The sequence below is a fragment of the Mastigoproctus giganteus genome, chromosome 1 (genome assembly GCF_048544385.1).
Source record: "Mastigoproctus giganteus isolate SK-2022 chromosome 1, ASM4854438v1, whole genome shotgun sequence".
Classification (NCBI taxonomy): Eukaryota; Metazoa; Arthropoda; class Arachnida; order Uropygi; family Thelyphonidae; genus Mastigoproctus; species Mastigoproctus giganteus.
Genome location: NC_143575.1, coordinates 278452518 through 278473854, shown reverse-complemented (window position 1 = coordinate 278473854; position 21337 = coordinate 278452518). Strand labels below are relative to the sequence as shown.

The 21337-nt window shown below is 38.0% G+C and overlaps 1 protein-coding gene across 5 annotated transcripts in view; it reads right to left on the bottom strand.

Annotated features, from left to right (window-relative positions):
- Window positions 1–21337, bottom strand: part of Utx (Utx histone demethylase) — a 758689-nt gene that overhangs the window by 168385 nt on the left and 568967 nt on the right. For all 5 annotated transcript variants that reach the window (XM_090377749.1, XM_090377755.1, XM_090377761.1 and 2 more), the window contains 2 exons: window positions 21208–21321; window positions 2026–2142 (listed from right to left, as the gene is read on the bottom strand). In XM_090377749.1, the coding sequence (XP_090233875.1) occupies window positions 2026–2142; window positions 21208–21321 (231 nt within the window). The remainder of the gene's footprint in view (window positions 1–2025; window positions 2143–21207; window positions 21322–21337) is intronic.

Here is a 21337-nt window from a genome sequence, read left to right as displayed (position 1 = left end):
ATTTTTTTTTTATGTACATGTTATGTATTACAGTTAAAAGTCAACAAGAAGGCAGGCCTCTGTTTCTGATATTCTATTTCCTTTGTTTAAATTCACTTAGGGCCACTTGCTATTTTATTCACTTTAACTTTTATTGGAACTAACTTTATCTTGATTTTTGTTTTTTACTTTTAATTTTAATCAGTTTTGATTTGAGGAAGATTGATCTGATTGTTTTTTTTCTGAGGTTTCTGTCTGCTTAGTTTTGATTTTTCATTTCTAGGAAAGGTTGGGCATCCAGTGTCCATGGTATCATTGGCACGTAATTCTAGTACTGTGTCTTCGACCTCTGACTAAACCTCCATTTCCATGTTGCTATAGCGTGGTTTCACTGTGTTCCAGTTTTCAACACTAACAGATTTTGTTGTTTCGGGTGAGGTTGAGATGGCATCAGTTGGGACACTGATTGGTGTGTTGATGGTTTCATTAACTGTAGATTTTTTATTGCACGTTAGCATAGTTTTGGCCCAGGTGGCAAAGGAAATATTTGGTTCTATAGAAACATCTGTTTGAGTTGCAGTTGACTGGCTGTTTTTAGTGACTGATGCGATTGGCTAGGCATGGTTAACAGGATTTGCTTCCTTGCTTCTGGGTATGTGACTTTATGCTCCACTTTATATTTCTGGATTTGTTTGCCTGTTTTCCAAAGGTGCTTTAGAAAATGCAGGATGGCTTCCTTTACAGTTAGGGCAAGTAGGAGTGGAAGTTGTACAGTCTCCTTGGGAATGCTCCTTAGAGCCACAAATAGGACACACAGCATTGCCTCGGCATGGCATCTAAGAATGGCCTTTGTGGCACTTAAAGCAGCAAGTGGGATTTGGAATGTAGGGACAAATCTTGCAGTTTAAAAAAACCTGCTTTAACAGAAGATGGAAGAGTCGGATTACTAAATGTCAAAATGATGGACCTGGTTGGTAGTAGGCCGCCATCTTTTTTGGTCATTATTCTCCATGGACGAGTCACTTTTTGTTCCCTGAGTTCTTGTATTATCTCGTCTTCCGACAGGATAGCAAGTCCCATTCGCTGATAACGCCTCTAGAGGTATTCAGAGTGTTATGGGACATAACTGACACTGGAATACTGTGAATCTCTGAAAGAAGTTTCAATTAGGTCTCCAGATTGGAGACATTTAACCATTTTAGGGGATCCACAAACCGACTCAACACATTTCTGTATAAGAAAAGGCGATAGTTTGCCAATAGGTTGCAAGGATAATGAGTGCATTATAAGAAATGCTGGCACTTCTTTATTCTGATTTTCCGTCCGTACTCGGTTCAGACGATTGGTGTCATGGTCGATGTCAGGAATTTCTGATCTTGAGCTTGAGGGCTCGAAAGGTGGTTAGTTACTTATATCCATGTTGGCTCCTTTTGGCCCTGAAATTGTGTCTTTACCACCCAAGTTACCAGCCCCGTCACAGGGAGGCAGGAGCAGTGCCATGAGGTGACCAAGCGGCTATTAGTTGTATTAGTGATGAAAAAAGAAACAGAAAGGTTTCTTTCCTTTCTGGGCCTTTGCTTACTTCTTGTAGAATGAAAGAGCTACTGAAATATAAAATGAGGAAAATGGTATTCAGAAATAAACAATATATAATGGCAAAAGCTCTTTAGATAGCTCACTTTGATAAACACACTGAGATCGCTTGGTCACGGAATGGCACCCAGGGCCTCAGCCTCAGTATCAGTGATCTCAGAGTATGCTTCAACTCAAATGTGGAACACTTTTGAGTAAGTTTGTCTTATGGAGGAATAGTTATCATAATGGTTGTAACATTTCCTTTCAAATTTTTGTAAGAATTTTAACATTAAACCTTCTCTATAAGGCTGGATCATAATAGTTTTAAATTTCAACTATGTTAACACTGGATGGACTGAGATCGCAGAGTAATTAAAATAAGCCAAATATAAAAAAAATATGAAAAACAATTCTGAAATACAAAATTAAAAAATATGAAAGACAAACCTTACAGAATGAATTCCAACTTACAGAATTTCGTTGCAGGGCAAGAATTTGCTGTTTTGATTGCTGTTGATGTTGCTGCATTAGGTGATACTGCTGTTGCAGATGTTGTAAAAGAGCACGTTGCTGGGGATTTAAACTAGCCTGAAAAGATTACAAAAATAATTATTGAAATTCTATTAAACTGAATGCTACCAGAAAAGCTAGATACATAAACTGTTAAAACAGAAAGATCTAGGTCACTGCATTTATTAAAATGTGATTTTAATTATAAATTCAAAACTTGGTGGATTGCTAGATGAAATTGGAATTACTGAAGAAATGCTTGGAGAAAAGTAAAACTAGTAACTCCTCAAGTATTCTAAATAAACCACCAGGTAATGCACTCCTGATTCAGGACTCAGGGAAAAATAATCATGTTAAAAAGGATGTAGTTTTATTAGTTACTTTTACGGTTGGAGAAATAAACATTTTTTTTTTTTTATTAAGGATAGGTGGACTTGCAACTGCAGTATGTCTGCCAGGAGCTTGATGATATTATCAACAGGTTCCCAATTTTTAATGGGTGGTTGTGATGGGGGGTAAGATTACAATTATTCATGTAGGAATTAATTATACTAAATACACAAACTGATGACTTGATAAATATGGGACCATCCCAAAAAACTGTAAGATCAGAATGTAACTGTCAGCAATTCTGCCCAAGCATGATAGGAGGGACTTTATGCTGAAAATTTTCTCACAAAAAGCCTTGTGGAGTTTCACTGCAAGGCTTTTGGGAGAACACACATCAAAGATTCTTGTTGTTGTTGTGGGGGTTTTATGGTGCATAAGCTGCTTTGGCTATAATGCGCCTATTCCTTTATTGTAATAATATATAAGAAATTCTTGTCACTTCAGAAAGGGCAGTAATCAGAAATGACTAAAAACTCCAATTTGTTTCAGAAAGTTAAAAAATTCCGGAATGTTTGCATTGTCACCAATGATATTCTCTAGAGTTATTGGTTTTCGAGCGTTAACCAAAGATAGCAGGGTTGTATTTCTGTTTTGTTTATAGTATGGACATTCAATGAGAATGTGTTTCACTGTCAAATTGAGACAACAATGTGGACACTGTGGTGGATCATCTCCTGTGAGTAAATGAAGATGGGTCAGGTAAGTATGACCTATTCTTGCTCTTGAAAGAATTACTTCTTGATGTCCGGACACTGGAGAGCCAGATTTTCGGAACCTGTTTAATCTGTAAGAGTTTATTATTCGTTTGGGAATGCCATAGTGCTGTCCATTCTGATAGGCATACAGCATGAATCATTGGTGCATAGTCTGAGGCTGGAACTGGGATATTGGTTAAATCTAAGCTGGTTGGGTTTTTTGCAGCTTTATCAGCCAGTTCATTGCCTAAAATATCAGAATGTGCTGGTATCCAGCAGAAGGTGACCAGTTGGTGGCGTTCTTTAATCTTTAGTAATAATTTTCTAATTCCATTTATAACAGGGTGAAACTTGTCTGAGGAATTATACAAAGCCTTGATTGAGCTGAGGGAATCAGTGTAAATTACTGATTTTAAAAAGCAGTCAGGAGAGAGATTTTTTAAAGCTAGTTTAATTGCGAATAATTCAGCTGAAAATATACTGAATTCAGGAGGAAGGGCTGCTGATACAATTGTATTTGGAAACACTGCAGCTGCTCCAACTTTTGAATTGGATTTAGAGCCATCTGTGTATATTGGTAAAAAATCAATATATTTTTGAATGTGAACAGCATGAACTTGTCTGATATTTGATGATTGCAAAATATTCTTTCCCCACTGACAGAGGTAAGTGTCACAGGTCGGCATAGGAGGTGGAACCCATGGTGGTGGAGTACAAGTGGCGACTTGTTGTATGGAATGGATGGATATATTCCATACCTGCAGTAGTTCAAGAAGGCGATGTCCAGCTGGTTTTACTATGCTAGGTTTATTTCTGTACAGATTTTCTAATGGTGGATTGAAAAGATATGGCTGAATGGGATGCGAGGCACAACCTTGTATCTTGACAGAATACTTCAGCAAAAGCAATTTATTACGTAAAGATAGTGGCGGCTCGTGAGCATCAATGTACAGGCTATGTGCTGGCGACGTTCTGAAAGCTCCAAGCGCAATCCTCAGTGCACTGTGTTGAACTGGATCAAGCCAGCGTAATGCAATCTTTCTGGCAGAGTCATAAATGGGAGCTCCATAATCAAGACGGGATCTGATTAATGCCCTGTATAATCGAAGGAGGCAGGTACGATCTGCACCCCATGTTTGTGCAGATAAAGCTCTGAGTATGTTTATCTTTTTTAAGCAGGCAGTACATACTTTTTTAATGTGCTCTAAGAAATTTAGCTTGTTGTCCATGATTAAATCTAGAAATCTAATGTTACTAGTGACTGGGATGGAAATATTACAGATGTGAAGTTCAGGATCCAGATGAAATTTGCGTTGTCTACAAAAATGGATAGCAACTGTTTTCTGCTGTGAAAGCCTATAGCCATTAAGGCTGGCCCATTGCTGTATTTTATTTAATGATATCTGAAGCTGTCGTTCAATAGATCTCATATTTTGGGAATGACAGGAGATGGAAAGGTCATCTGCATAAAGGTAAGTTTCTACAGTATTTGGAAGTTGTTTAGTGATAGAATCTATTCTTAGAGCAAAAAGAGTGGCACTCAGTACTGATCCCTGTGGAACGCCTTCTTCCTGAATGAAAGTTGCAGAGAGGGCATGTTGGTATCGTACTTGAAATGATCTACTGTGTAGAAAATGCTTTATAAATATAGGAAGGTTGCCCCGCAGACCAAGAGAGTAAAGATCTCTTAGTATGCCATGCCGCCAGGTGGTATCAAAAGCCTTCTTTATATCTATGGAAACCATTACTAGGTGTTCATGCTTAATAAAGGCATTACGAATGGCAAATTCAGCCTTAACCATAAGGTCCAGGCATGACCTGTTTTGACGAAAGCCATACTGACTATTGCTCATTAACTGTTCTGACTCAATGATCCAGACGAGTCGACAGTGGACAATTTTTTATAGAATTTTGCTGAGGCAGCTTGAGAGAGAGATTGGTCTATAGCTATGGGGATTGGTTGGATCTTTTCCGGGTTTAAGGAATGCCAAAACAGTAGAATGATGCCAAGAAGTTGGATAGACATTTTCTAGAAAAATACGATTGTAAAAGACCAGAAGGAGACGCAAAGCTTTGTCATCAAGATGTTTAAGCATGACGTAATAGATTCCATCTGGTCCGGCAGCACCATTGTGGGCTGCTCCGATAGCATGCAAGAGTTCGGAATATTGTAGGGGTTTGTTATACGGCAGAAGGAGGGCAGTTTGGAAATTAATAGAGTACTGTTCTGCAGTGTTTTTAATTCTCTGGAAAGGTGGAGTATAAGCTGCTGCCGCTGAGATTTCAGCAAAAGTTTTGCCCAAACCATTTGCGATGTCCAGAGGACCAGATAGATCTTGCCCATTACAGAACAGAATTGGTGAAGGTACGGTAGGAAACTTACCAGAAAGCTGTCTAATTTTTTTCCATATTATTTTGGTGTCAGTGTTTTTGTTAATGCTTGATGCAAAACGGATCCAGGATTCTTTCTTGGCTTGCCTTTGTATGAAACGTGCTTTTGCTTTTGACTTCTTATAATTTATTAGATTGGGTGTTGTTGGATACTGCCGAAACAAATTCCAGGCTTTATTTTTTTGCTTTTTTGGCTTTTGTGCATTGTTCGTTCCACCAATAATTATAATGCCTACGAACCAAGGGATTTGACAGTGGTATTGTTTCTTTAGCCACATTTAACAGATGTGACGTGATGTATTCTGTCACATCATCGATAGGCTGGAGACGGATTTGTTCCTCATCAAAAGATATTGATGACCGGAAATTTGCCCAGTTTGCTCTGGCAAATTTCCATTTTCTGAAGGGTTGAGCTGGAGGAGCCTGTGCTATTAATAGTTTGCATACGATTGGGAAGTGATCACTACCCATTATGTCATTTAAAACATACCACTCTATGGTCGGGACCAGTAATGGAGAACAAATGGAGAGATCTATGGCTGAGGTATGTCCACTTGGGAGCTGAACGTGAGAGTGTGTGCCAGTATTGAGTATAGTGAGGTTTACTGCCTCTATTAGGCTCTCAATGAGTCGACCTCGTCTATCTAATTTAGGATCGCCCCATAAGGGGTGGTGCTCGTTGAAGTCCCCTAACATACAGAGAGGTGGAGGTATCTGTATAAGGAGATCTTCAAGATCTTTTAAACAGTAGGTACGGTTTGGCTGTAAGTAGATTGATACTAATGTTATTTCAATATGGAGCATTATACGCACAGCAACAGCTTCTATTTCAGTTTGAAGTGGAATATGTTTAGTTGGGATCTTTGAATTTATCAGGATTGCGACACCACCATGGGCAGCATTTGTTGTATTACGATCCCTTCGATAAAGGCAATAGTTCTTTATCGAAGGAGAAATTTGCAAAGTTAAGTAAGTTTCCTGAAGACAAAGGGCAACTGGAGAAAATCGATTAATTAGATCTTGGATATAGTCTGTATTGCAACGAAAGCCTCTGCAGTTCCATTGTAAAATACAAGGCATTATTTGTGTTTAGTTAATGGAGCTGATTCTGACTGCTTTTTGAAAGTGACTGGTTTATGGCGTTCTAATTTAGATTTATCTTTTTTGGAGAAAACTGGCCGACCAGTGTCCATTTCTTCTTCTTCGGCATGGATTTCTAAAACAGGATCTTCCTGAATAGATGTGCCATCTGTGTCCATGGTTGTGTCCTGAATATTTTTCACAGTATTTGTGTTTGTAATACAAGATGTGGTAGCAGTCACTGGTGGAGGAGTTACCGCTGGTATTGTCAGAGGGGTATTATTTGCTTGGTCTGTGGTCTTGGATTGTTGCTTGCATACAGTTGGTTGCATGTCAGAGAGGACATTTCTAGCCCAATCTGAAATTGATTTATTTGTAGGGATTGTGACATCGGTTTGAACGGAGACTGCTTGATATTTTTTTTACAGCATTTGCATAGGTAATATTCTGGTTTATAGTTGGTGCAACTAGTTTTCTTGCTTCTTGATAACTGACTTTGTTTTCAACCTTGTATTTTACTATTTTTTTCTCGGTTTTCCACTTTTCACAGGTCTTCGAATATGCAGGATGGTCGCCTTTGCAATTTGTACATGTCATTTTTGTAGCAGTACAGTCATTTTGGGTATGGTCTGAGGACCCACAGTTGGGGGAGACAGGAATTCCTCGACATACAGTTTGAGAATGCCCATACTTTTGGCATTTATAACATCTTAAAGGGTTGGGAATGTATGGGCGAATGCGACAAAATAAATAACCTGCTTTTACAGAGGAGGGTAAATTTGGCGTATTGAAGGTGAGAATAATATTTCTTGTAGGTGTCAGTTGATTATCTTTTTTAATCATTATTCTTTTCGCTTCAATTACGTTCTGTCCCTGCAGTTCTTGGGTTATTTCTTCCTCGGTGACATTTAATAAATCCCAACTCGATATGACACCCTTAGATGAATTTAGGGTTGCGTGAGGAGATATTTTTACAGGAATTCCAGCAAAGCTTGTCAGTTGTAGAAGCTTTTCAGAATGTCTTTGATTCATGGTTTCTATGAGTAAGTCTCCTGATTGCAGTCTCTTCACCGTCTTGGGAGATCCTGCTATACCCTCCAGATGTTTCTGTATAACAAAGGGAGACAATTTGCTCATAGGCTGGTTACTGAGAGAGTGGAAGATTAGGAAAGATGGGCAGGGTTGCTCCATCCGATCTGTCTTCAATCTCTTTGGGTTGTCATTATTCTTGTCATTTGGGTCTGTATTCACCATTTTTGCTCCTTTTCGCCCTTGGCAAGAGGACTTTTCTGCCAAGGTTTCCGGCCCCGCCACGGGGAGGCAGGAGCAGTGCCGCAAGGAGGCCAAGCGGTTAGAAAGGTTAGTTGTTAGTAAAGAATATAATATATATAACAAAAAGAAAGGTGAATTTCCTTCCTCTGTCCTTACTTGATACTTTACAAGTGTAGAACTTATTTATGAGAAATAAACTGCTGATAGAAAACAATATAAATAAATAGAACTTTTATCTCTCAGAAATATCACTCTTTGATTCGCACTAGATACGCTTGACCTCAGATTCGCTTGGCACCCGGGGCCAGATTCTTGTACGAGGTCTCAAAACTCAAAATACTTCTGATATTTGGAAGACATGCTGAGGTTTGTTTGTGGTCTTTACAGCACAAGGGCAATGTGGCCATAATGCACCACATGCTGAGGGAAAACAAACTTTTGTGCATTCAAATGATGCATTAGGACAGTAATGCATCCTTCGAATACAAGAAATAACATTCTTCATATTATCAATAAAATGAATGAGTTTGCATTCATGATTGGCACAACTAACATTGATATAATAGCACTAATACTTAGTTTCCATCCAGAAAATATGTGATGTGCGTTTTGCTATGACAGTTGTGTTTAGCAAAGATTGGAAAAACAGGAAGGATGAAAGGAGTAATGTTCCTTTCGAAAGAAGCCCAGAGAAACTTAAAACTTTTACAAAAATATTATATCAGAAGGTACGAATACATATATAGAGCATTAAGAAAATTTGGCACAAGGAAATGCCAAAATGGAATAAACATGGAGCTGGCCAGTTTAAGATGATTTGTAATAGCTGCACTGAAAGAGTTAGGCTTGCAAAGAAGGCACAAGAAAAATCACCAAGTAAAAGAAAACAAATCAAATTGTACCATTATGTAAGAGATATGGGAAAGTCACAGATAACCCAGATGATGTTGCTGATGAATGAAACTGAAGCGATACTTTGCAAAAATCTTTACAGATGAAAGACACTTGACGGGGAGGAGGAACTCTGCAAGTGCAGCTAAGAGGAATGTAATTAGTGATACTGAATTTTTAGAAGATTGTATTATAAAAGCACTAGAATCTAGAGGTAAGTAAGGTTCCGAGGGTTGGTGGCATATATCCAGTAATTTTGAGAGAGGTGGCAAAAGAATACTTTGTTTGGAATTTGTGGATTTTTTAAGTCACATCAGCGATTATGGCAGCAGCGATTTGTGGCCATTGGCAAAAATGTATACATATAGTTTTTTGTACTAAAATTCTAAATCCATTGGTTTGCACATATTTATTAATTATGTTGATGGCAGCCTACAATTATCTTTCTGTTGTTTTCATCTTTTGAGAACAAGAAAAGCTTATGTCATCTACATACAAGTCTAGTGTAATTGGAAGTTGGTTGTTATGTTATTTATTTTAATTGCAAACAGGGTCTGACTGAGGACAATCTGAGGTACACCTTCTTGAGTAGTTTTGTACAAGGAGGTTTTTACTCAAACCTGGATTATGTGTGTGTGTGTGTGTGTGTGTGTGTGTGTGTGTGTGTGTGTGTGTGTGTGTGTGTGTGTGTGTGTTTTTAAAGAATTATAGATAAATATGGGTAAATGCAAACATAAACCATATGACATAGGTACTGGAGAATTTCATAATGCCATGGGGTGTCATATACTTTTTGAATACCAAGTGAGATAATTACCTGACATGCTGATGAGATAAATGCATTTCTTTTGCTACTGTATTTTCCATTTTTACTAAATTGCCTAATGCTGATCTATGTTTTCTGATTTCACTCTGAGTGAGGTTAAGTAGCTCATTTTTTTCCTAAGTACCATGTCAGTCTTTAGTTCACTACAACATTTTATGGAGGCTACTGGCCAATGATACCAGTCCATAATGGTTTTGACTAGCAGGATCTTTTCCCAGCTTTGGAAATGCAAGTACTATTGCATGACATCCTTGGTCTGGAAATATGTTCTGTGCATATTCTATTATGTAAACATACTAGTGCATATAACACCTTTCAAATTTTTTTTGTTAGCATTCAATTTCTGATGGCTCCGCAATGTTTTCTGTCCTTCCCAGTCTATTATTGGTGATGGATTACTTTTGTTTCTGCGATTCGGTTTTCTTATCTTATTCCAGACTTTTTTACTGCTTGTTTTTTTTTTTTTTTTTGGTTAATCGTAGATGTGAACTGGATCCAGGAAGAACTTTTAGCATTAGCATTAGCAGAGGCATTTGATGCAAGAAAGCAAGCTTATGCAGCATCAGCCAAAAAAAAAAAAAAAAAAAAAAACCCACTTCCACTTCACCCCTCTGTTCATTCAAAATACCTGTCCAGCTGAGCCTTAAACTTATTTAGGCTATCAACCTCCACCACAAGGGATGGAAGTCTGTTCCACCAACCAACCACCCGCTGGCTAAAGGCAAATTTCCGCACGTCTATCCTACATCTGTCTTTCCTCAATTTGAATTTATGCCCTCTCAGGTGATTTTTCTGAGCTAGAGGAAGAATCCCATCAGCATTGAGCATGCTTAAACCATTCAAGGCTTTATACACCTCTATCAGATCACCTCGCTGGTGCCTAGTCTTCAGACACTGTAATTTGCAAAACTTAAGCCTTTCTTCGTAAGAGCACCCCTTTGTTCCATTCACTAATCTTGTTGCCCTTCTCTGTACTCGTTCCAGCAGCTCTACATCCTTCTTGAAATGAGGCCTCCAGACCTGTATACAGTACTCTAGGTGTGGCCTGACCATCGCCTTATACAATGGAATAATCACCTCCTTATCCCTGCTGGAAAAATTCCTGTATATCATTGACAATACTCCATGAGCTACTCTTGCAGCCCTTCTGCACTGCTCAGAGAACTTCATATCTGCCTGCACAACCACCCCCAAGTCCCTTTCATTCTCTACCACTGTCAGTGTAGTACCACAGAGTTGATACGTTGCTCTGGGGTTGCTGTTTCCCATGTGTAGTACTTTACATTTATCAATGTTAAACTTCATTTGCCACCTCTCGGCCCATCTGCTCAACCTTTCCAGATCCTGTTGCAGCAGCATAGTGTCAGTAGTGTCCTTGACAACCCTGCCAACCTTTGTATCGTCTGCAAACTTGGACATTAAGCCCGATATACCATCATCAATATCATTTATAAATACAAAAACAATAATGGACCCAACACTGAGCCCTGAGGGACTTCACTAATAACATCAGTCCACGATGAGCAGTGTCCATTGATTACCACTCTCTGTCTTCTCCCCCTCAACCACCCCTTTATCCATAGCAGCAATTTGCCTCCAATGTCACACTGCTCCAATTTGTGTAGCAGTCTTCCATGTGCAACAGTATCAAAAGCCTTTCTAAGATCCAAGTATATAATATCAAAGTTATTCCCTGCATCCAGTTCTTTTGTGACTGCATCATAGTATCCAATCAAGTTGGTCAGGCAAGACTTCCCCTTAACAAAACCATGCTGTGTCTGAGCTATAATTGAAGTCTTGTCTAAATGATCCTCAGTGCTTCTTTAACCAGTGCCTCCATTAATTTTCCTGGAACAGAAGTTAAGCTCACAGGTCTATAATTACTTGTGTCAGCCTTTGATCCTCCTTTGTGAATTGGGGTCACATTTGCACATTTCCAGTCTATGGGTACCTCCCCTGAGTCCAAGGAAGCTCTCATAATTATGGCTAAGGGTTTGCTTACTTCCTTTGCTGCCTCCTTTAATATAACTGGATAGATCTCATCCACCCCGGGTGCCTTTCTTGTGTTTATCTTCAACAGTTTCTCCTCCACTTTACTCCCAGTTATTTCAAGATTCTGTAGCTTACTGCTAGAGTTGAATACACCTCTGGCATTCCCCTCGCTGAATAACTCCTCATGTGTGAATGTCGATGCAAAATATTCATTTAGTTTGTTAGCTACCTGAGCAGGATCATCAACACTTGACCCATCAATATCAAGTGGACCAATCTGATTCACCCCCTTCCTTCTAGAGTTTACATAAGTAAAGAACTCTTTGCTGTTTTTCTTTTCATCCCTTGCCAAGGATTTCTCGTAATCTGCCTTCGCCTGCCTAACCTCCTTTGTAACTTGGTTGCATATCAACTTGTATCTATCATAGGCTTCTGTGTCATATGTTAATTTGTATGTATCCCATGCATTTTTCTTCTCTGCCATATGCCTCATTAGTTCATCTGACATCCATTTTGGCCTAAACCTTGAACAATATTTCTTAGTTGGTATGTAAAGCCTAGTAGCTTCCAAGATAAGTTCTTTGAATGCTTCCCATTTTGAATTTGCTGTTGGTAACATCATCAGTTGGTCCCACTGTATAGAATTTAAATACTGTCTCAGTCCATTGTAGTCGCCTTTACGGAAGCAATAACCCTTCCCTTTACCCCTAATGGTAGTTACCTCTTTGAGTAAATCCCACTTCAGCACACTGTGATCACTGCCACCTAGTGGTTCATTTATCTGCAGATTCTTAATGCATGAAGAATCACTGCTGATAATCAAATCAAGAGTATTACTCCCTCTAGTTGCCTCCCGAATATGCTGACGTAGAAAACAATCATCCAATAAATCCACAAAAGTCCTGCTAGTGTGTGAGTAACCAGCCCCCAAATTCCAGTTAATATCTGGGAAATTAAAATCTCCCATTATAAGACACTCTGATTTACTGGCCCACTATTTCCCTGTACAGTTCCTTATTATACTCATCAGAGTCATTAGGCCTATAGCACACTCCACGACTTCATCATGGAGTGTCTAACAAACCATGATTGTGCTTGAACTTTCTTATACTGGATAAGGTTGTGAGATGTAATTCTACAAAAGATGTTCTATGCTTTGTTTTGTTATTTCTATGCTGCCAGAAATTTCTTGTTCCACTAAGTTTTTAGATAAGTATTAAGCTGGAAGTTGTTTTCAGGATTGTGAATTCTGCTGTCCACTTAATTAATTCTCCAGATATGTATGCAACTGCATCACTGGACATTCACTGTTGGATTATTTGTGGATTCAATCTGACTGCTAACTAGTACCTTTCCAGTTTATAATTTCCAATTTGTTATGTTACAGTGATGATTACTGGGAAGTGATTGCTATTTAAGGGGCTTATCTGTAATTTTCCATGTAAGGATAGGAAATAACACTACAGAAACACTGCAAGGTCAACTAAAGAGTCAATGCCTGGAAAGCAGCCATATGTGGGTGTCCCATCATTGAGAAGTTATCATTTAATAGGTTTTCTGATTTTCCTGCCTCTTCTGTCAAAACCATCATTATTCCAGAGCAGGTGGTGAGAACTGAAGTCTCCAAACAAACAGTAGTAATGCTGAGACATAAAATTAGTGATTTTGAAATTACAGATGACTGTTTATTAGAAAAAAACTTTTGAGGAATGATGCAAAAAAGCAAGCTTATATAGTATTAGCCAAATAAAAAAAAAAAAAAAAAAACCTTCACATTTCACCCATACATTCACTCCAAATCTTGTCTAGTTCTGCCTTGAACTTATTTAAGTTGCTGACCACCACTACGACAGATGGAAGTTTATTCCGACTATCAACCACCCCCTGGTTAAAGGCAAAATTGATGGCACAGACACAGTAATTTTGAGAGAGGTAGCCAGGGAATGCATTGAACCACTTAAGTTAATTATGAGGGCATCAATGGATTCTGGAACGATTCCTTTGGATTGGACAACTGCCAACATATTGGCAATACAAGAAGGCAATTCTAAGAGTGAAGTCGGTAACTACATCCTTACTACTACTGAGGTCAGTTAGCCTGACTTTAGTAATAGTAAGAAAATGATTAAGAAAATGGAGGCAATGATTAAAAGTGCAATCCAGGGACATTCAGACAGAAATGGCACTCTGAAGGTCATGCAACATGGCTTTGTTAAATCATGTTTAACTAACCTGTTAAGCTATTTTGATACATTTACTCATGAGTTGGATATAGGGAACAATTTCCACATAATTTGAAATTAGATTTTAGAAAGGCATTTAACTCTGTCTTCCACTGTATAAGCTGGAATATGTTAGGATTACTGGAAAGCTACTAAAAGGGATCACAGGGTGACTGCAGGGCAGAAGTCAGAGGGTTGTGATTAATGGATATTCTTCATATTGGTGTAACATCAGAAGTGGGGGTTCCAAAGGATCGGTTCTTGTACCACAGTTCTTTCTGATTTTCATAAGCTACACTAACAAAGAGATAGAGGGCATGATGTCAAAGTTTGCAGACAATATAAAAATTAGGATTCTCGTTAATAATCAGGGACAAGCAGCATTCCTTCATGATGAATTGAACAGGATTCAAGAATAGTAAGGAAATTGGCAGTTATGTTTTAAGGCAGCAAAATGCAAGGTCTTAACACACATGGGGAATAGCAACCCCAAAATAGCTTATACAATTGATGAGGTCGAATTAAAAATAGTGGAGGAAGAAAGGGACCTGGGAGTTATGATATGGGCAGATATGGAGTTTTCTAAGCAGTATAAACAGGGGACCAGGAGTGTCCGAGGTACTATCGATGATTTATCAAACAATATCCTGCAGTAACAGGAAACATAATCCCACTGTATAAGGAAGCTCTAAGACCACATTTGGAATACTGTGTCCAGGTATGCAGACCTCATCTGAGAAAAGACAATGGGAGACATCGCTGGACAGTGCAGTGTCGAGTCAGTTTAGTGTGAAATAAGCACTGGAAAAGCAAAATTGAGAGTAGGAGTGTGTTATAGGCCTAATGATTCTGATGAGTATAATAAACAACTGTACAGAGAAATGGAGTGGGCCAGTAAATCAGTATCTTATAATGGGGGGGGGATTAATTTCCAAGATATTGACTGAAATTTGTGGGTTGGTCGCTCACAACACTAGCAAGGCTTTTGTGGATTTATTGGATGATTTATACAGCAGCAGGTTGGGGAGGCAACAAGGAGTAATAATACTGTTGATCTGATTATCAGTAGTGATTCTTCATGCATTAAGAATCTGCAGATAAAGGAATCACTAAGTGGCAGTGATCTCAGTGTGCTGAAGTGGGGTTTACTCAAAGAGGTAACTACCATCAGGAGTAAAGAGAAGGATTTTTGATTTCATAAAGGTGACTACATAGGGTCTGAGACAGTATTTAAATTCTATACAGTGGGACCATCTGACGATGTTACCAATACTAGGCTTTCATACCAAATAAGAAATATTATTCAAGGTTTACACCTAAATTGATGTCAGATGAACTAATGAGACATGTGGCAGAGAAGAAAAATAATTGGGATACATAAATTAACAGATGATTGATTGATGTAGATAAAAGCTGGTCTGTAACAAAGTCACAAAGGAGGTTAGGCAGGGTAAGAAAAATCATTGGCAAAGGATGCAAAGAAAAACAGCAAAGAAAGAAAAGAAAACTTATGTAAACTCTAGAAGGAAATGAACCAGATTGGTCCACTTGATATTGATGGTTCAACTGTTGATGATACTGCTCATGTAGCTAACAAACTCAGTATTTTGCATCTACATTCAAACATGAGGAGTTATTCAAGGAGGGGAATGCCTAACTCTGGCAGTGAGTTAGATGATTTTGTAACAACTGAGAGCAAAGGGGAGGAGAAACTGTTGAAGATAAACATAAGAAATGCACCTGGGGTGGATGGGATCTATCCAGTTATATTAAAGGAGGCAGCAAAGGAAGTAAGCAAACCCTTAGCTATAATTATGAGCGCATCCTTGGAATCAGGGGAGGTAGCCATGGACTGGAGATGTGTAAATGTGACCCCAATTCATAAAGGAGGATGAAAGGCTGACACAAGTAATCATAGACCTGTGAGTTTAACTTCTGTTCCAGGAAAATTCATGGAGGCACTGGTTAAAGAAGCACTGTAGGATTATCTAGACAAGACTTCAGTTATAGCTCTGACACAGCATGGGTCTGTTAAAGGGAAGTCTTGTCTGACGAATTTGATTGTATACTATGATGTGGTCACAAACTGGATGCAGTTAATAATTTTGATATCACATATTTGGACCTTAGAAAGGCTTCTGATACTGTTGCACATAGAAGACTGCTGCACAAATTGGAGCAGTGTGGCATTTGAGGCAAATTGATGCTATAGATAAAGGGATGGTTCAGTGGGAGAAGACAGAGTGGTAAATCAGTGGACATTGCTCATCGTGGACTAATGTTATTAGTGGAGTCCAGCAGGGTTCAGTGTTGAGTCCATTGTTGTTTTCTGTATTTATTAATGATATTGATGATGGTATATCAGGCTTAATGTCAAAGTCTGCAGACAATACGAAGATTGGCAGGGTTGTTAATGACACTAATGACAGTACGTTGCTACAACAGGATCTAGAAAAGTTGAGCAGATGGGATGAGAGTTGTCAACTGAAGTTTAATATTGACAAATGTAAAGTAATGGATAGGGAAAAAAAGACCTGGAGGTAATTGTGCAGGCAGATATGAAGTTTTCTGAGCAGTGCAGACAGCCTGTGAGAGTAGCTCATGGTGTCTTTTCAATGATAAACAGGAATTTTTCTGGATGGGATAAGGTGATTATCCCCTTGTATGAGGCAATGGTCAGATCACACCTTCAGTACTGTATACAGGTCTGGAGGCCTCATTTAAGAAGGATGTAGAGATGTAAGAACGAGTACAGAGAAGGGAAACAAGATTAGTGAATGGAAAAAAGGGTTGCTCTTACAAAGAAAGGGCTTAAGTTTTGCAAATTAAAGTGTCAGGAGACTAGGCAGCTGCGAGGTGCTCTGATTGATGTGTATAAAGACTTGAATGGTTTGAGAAGGCTCAATGCTTATGGGATTCTTCCTCTTGCTCAGAATAATCGCCCGAGAGGGCAAAATTCAAATTGAGGAAAGACTGTTGTAGGATAGATGTGTGGAAGCTTTTCTTTATTGATTGCTGGAACAAACTTCTGGATTGCTGGAGGGTGGAACAAACTTCCATTTGCATTGTAGAAGTTGATAGCTTAAATAGATTCAAGGCAGAACTATACAAACATTTGGAGCAAGTGGATGGGTGAAATGAGAAGGGGGGGGGGTTCCCCATTTTTGGCTTATTCTATATAAGCTTGCTTTTTTTGTATCATGTTATGCTAAATGCTAATACTTCTTGAAAGAGTCCAAAGGCCTTTTATCATATTTGATTTCTGTTCACTAAAATTTAATCCACTTGAGGTGAGGTGGAACAAACTGCTTTCACAGCATTCGTTCCACTACATTGGGCACAGTTAGGAAACTGCAGGATGCAGTTAAGGCTGTGTTAGAGAGCCTTCCTGTGGAATGCTCTTGGCACCTCAGAGTCCATTTACCCCATTGACTTGAGTCCATTTACCCCATTGAGGCTGCTTCAAGGGCTGAAGGAAGCAATGCTTGCCATTAGGTCAGTGTTCCTAATAATCTGCTATGCCTTTGTTTCATAGGTGGCACTTTTTTGTAGAGGCTGCACACGTCATCTCATTATTTAATAGCCACACTTTGTTGTTATAAGTATATATGTATCTATACAGTAATATAAGAGCATCACTGTATTTAATATCACTACTAAATACAGTGACACTCTCTCTCTCTCTCTCTCTCTCTCTCTCATTTCTTGTGAACTCATCTCATCCTACTTGACCATCCAAGAGTATAAACTGAAATAACTCAAAGAAATATAATGAAAATGCAATTTTACAAAATTTTATCAAGTTGATTAAATACCATTTCCATGATATTCATGCAAGGTGTTGAGAAATTTAAACAGTATTTTATAGTTTTTTCATACTGTGCTGCCATGGTGCAATAAACTAAAATCTTCATTTCACTCAGCAGGCTCTTGTCTGACTATGTTTCTGAATGCCATCCCTATGATGCTGTTATTTGTCTGATACTGAATAAGCCTGGCATCCTTACATTGAAAAGCACTTGATTCAGTCCCTCATGAAAAGTTATTGTATTATAAACAGGAACATGCTGGAATCACAAGTAAAATTCTAAGATCGATTACAGAGTGGCTGCAGAGCATGAAACAGGGGGTTGTAATGAATGGTTACTCTTTAGATTTGTCCACCATGAGAAGTGGAATCTCCAATGACCTGTACTCAGCCTGCTGTTTCTGATTTTCATAAATGACAACAACAACAACAACAATGGGACAAAGTGTGATGTAAAAATTTGTAAATAATGTGAAGATTAAGTGAGTGACTAAGGAGCAGCACTTTGCAGTGTTCCTTCAGAATGAGTTGAATAGGCTTCAAGGATGGTCAGAAAAGTGGCAGCTATGTTTTAATTCAAGGTCTAACACTTGATGAATAGGAACTCCATAATAACTTATACACTTTGTGGGTTTGAATTTAAAAAAAAAGTAGAAAAAGATGGAGATTTGAGAGCTATGATATGAATGGAGGTGAAGTTCTCTGAGCAGTGCAGACAGGCAACAAGGAAAGAACATAATATCCAAGTGCATAGAGATCACACCTACAAAAAGGCATCAAGCTTCATGAAAGGATCCAGACAGGCAACACTTGGTGAGAACTGTAAGGCCAGCTTCCCAAAGTGCATGAATTGGCAAGTCTGGATCAACTTGTTGTGGCTTGACTGTTCCTATGGCTTTCTCAGTCTTGAGCCCTATCATTCCTCTTGGCTTGCCAAGCCTATCTGAACTGTTGTAAATTGGAGATTTCCTCACTGCCTAGGTAGTATAGATGAAAAACACATAGTGATGTAATGTCCTTATAACAGTTGGTCAAAGTTCATCAACTACAAGGGCAGTACGGTGCTGATGCCTTTAGCAGATGCTAATTATTGCTTTACATTTGTAGATTGGATGCTTGGGCAGATTAAGTGACGGAGGTGTTTTTGGAATTGATCCTTTTTCAGAAAACTGGATGAGAAGCAATTAAATCTTCAACCAGATGACCCATTACCTCTAAAACAAGTCTCTCTGTCTTATATTTTTTTTGGGAGATGATGCATTTGCCATGAATAGAAATATGATGAAGCCATATCCCCAGAGTTAATAGACAAGGAACTACTGAAAGAGCTTTCAATTATTGCCTTTCCCGTGCCCGCTGAGGTGTTGAAAATGTTTCTGGAATAATATCATCAGTTTTTTTGAGTATTTAGGAAACCAATGCTACTAGAAGCTGACAAGATTTCAAATATCGCAGTGACTTGTGCTTTACTAGATAAGTTTCTAAGAAGAAGAAGAAGAAGAAGTAAATACTCAAAATCATCATATTCACCCCCAAGTATGTTTTATTCAGAAAAGGATAGTCAGCTCATTCCTGGATTATGGTGAAAGGATCAAAGGAACATCACTTCTTTATTGTCACTCCACAGAGTGGCCAGGAAACCAGGACTTGAAGCTAAGGCTATCAGAGAATCATTTGCTGAATACTTTATAACAAATGGCACAGTACCTTGGCAGGATAAATATTGAAAATACTATTTTAAACACAATAACAATTTTGAAAAGATTGAAATAATTAGTGAAATCCATGTGTTAAATGGTTTTTATTTTATTATATCTGAAATTATTAAAATGAATATTTACTATAATTAAGTTAAAATTAATGATTTTCACTGACAAGTTAATAATGTTAAATCTAAACCTAATAAATATAAATAAACTCTCAAACATATCTTTGAACTAAAAATTCAGAAGTATGTAAAAAAAAAAAAAAGTATTCAAATCAGAGGTATGTAACGAGTTTTCCCTTGTAATGTAAATTGCATGAATAAACTTGGCCATGGGTTTCATAAGCAAACCAGTATGGTTTGAATACACTTTTGGACTTGCGTTCCATCTTTACACTAGCCTTCACTTTAGAATTCAGTTTTTGAAATGTGGCCCATTTGTCCATTCTTTTTCTTGAGCTCTGTTATTGAGTCATTGATTTCCACTAAATTTCTCTTTATTCTTTTTAAAGCATCAAACACTTTATTCCTGTTTTGGTGATGTCTGGGGTTCTATATAGCTGGTCACCTGCATATAGTTCTAAAAATTCCAACACCAATTTGTTGGATCAATCTGTGCCTAGCAATAAGTCAATTCTTCCCATTCATGGTTAAAAACAAAACTGAAGGGCAGAAGAAAAGCCTGTTGGTAAACATCAGTGGGTGTAGACAAGCCGAATCTAGCTGAGTGCTTGTCTCCTTTGATTTGTGCTACATTTACCAGAGGATCTTGCTCAAGATTCTCTGGTAAATGTTGAGCAAGCTACCAAGCTTCTGCCTTCCAACAGCTTGTGACTTGGCAAGTCCTGCACTGTGGAAATCCAGCTTAAAAGGGCATCCATATGAGGAAACACTTCTAATATGCAGGATGTGAGCTTAGGCTAGACACCTTAGAGAACCTGACTAAGGTCTATAAGCTCTGAGAGCAGGATAGTAAAATTAAAGATGAAATTTTCACTGTTATAAATGATTCCAAAACCAGAGGCCATAAATTAAAATTACAGGGAAAGTGGTTCAGAGTGAATTGTAGGAAGTTCTTTTTTCTAGAGAGTTGTTAATTAGTGGAATGAGCCAATTACCTTTGTGGGTAGTTGAGGCTGACAGCTTGGAGAAATTTAAAGGTCAACTGGATAATTACCCACTTTGTTTATTTTCTTTTTATTATTTTTGTAATTTATTTCAGCCATTTTTTGAATAATACTATAGAACAGTAGAAGTAAGGTCATACATGCCACTCACAAAAGGAAATTTTTAAAAGCCTGAGAGAGAGAGAGCAAAATAAGTGGGAAGAAAAACCATGTTAAGTGTGTCTAAGCCAACAAGTGGTTGATTACTGGAACAAACTATCATACTGTAAGACAAAAAATAAATAATAAATAAAATAACAAAAAAGGTAAAAAAAAAAAAACAGAATAGCACAGTAAATCATTACAAAAAATTCTGATTGGCACAAAATTAGCACAATTATTATAAAGACATAAAAGAAATAAATTTTGAAAACATACACTCTGCAGATTACCATACATTTTTATGCATTTTGATTTAGTGTTGAGTTGTGTTATTTCACTGTTCTGGCAATATAGCTAGTCTCTTTTTAGCATTAGTAGAGGCATATGATGCAAGAAAGCAAGCTTATATAGCATCAGCCAAAAAAAAAAAAAAAGATTTCTTTTGAGTTATATAATAATTTTGGCAGTTTTGTGCCTACCAAAATTTTGTGTTTCACAATTTACTATGCTCTTCCATTTTCATATAATTTTCCATTATTTCTCTACTGCAATGGTTATATTTCATAATTTATTCCCCTAAATTAAATACTAAATTTTTCTTACTTGATTTTGTTGAAGACAACTAAGAAGCTGCAACTGTTGTTGATTTAAATAAAATGGAGCAGATGACTGCTGCCTCACTGAAGGTGTTGAAGATTCAGACATCCCAGACGACAGCTTAAAGAACAAAAGG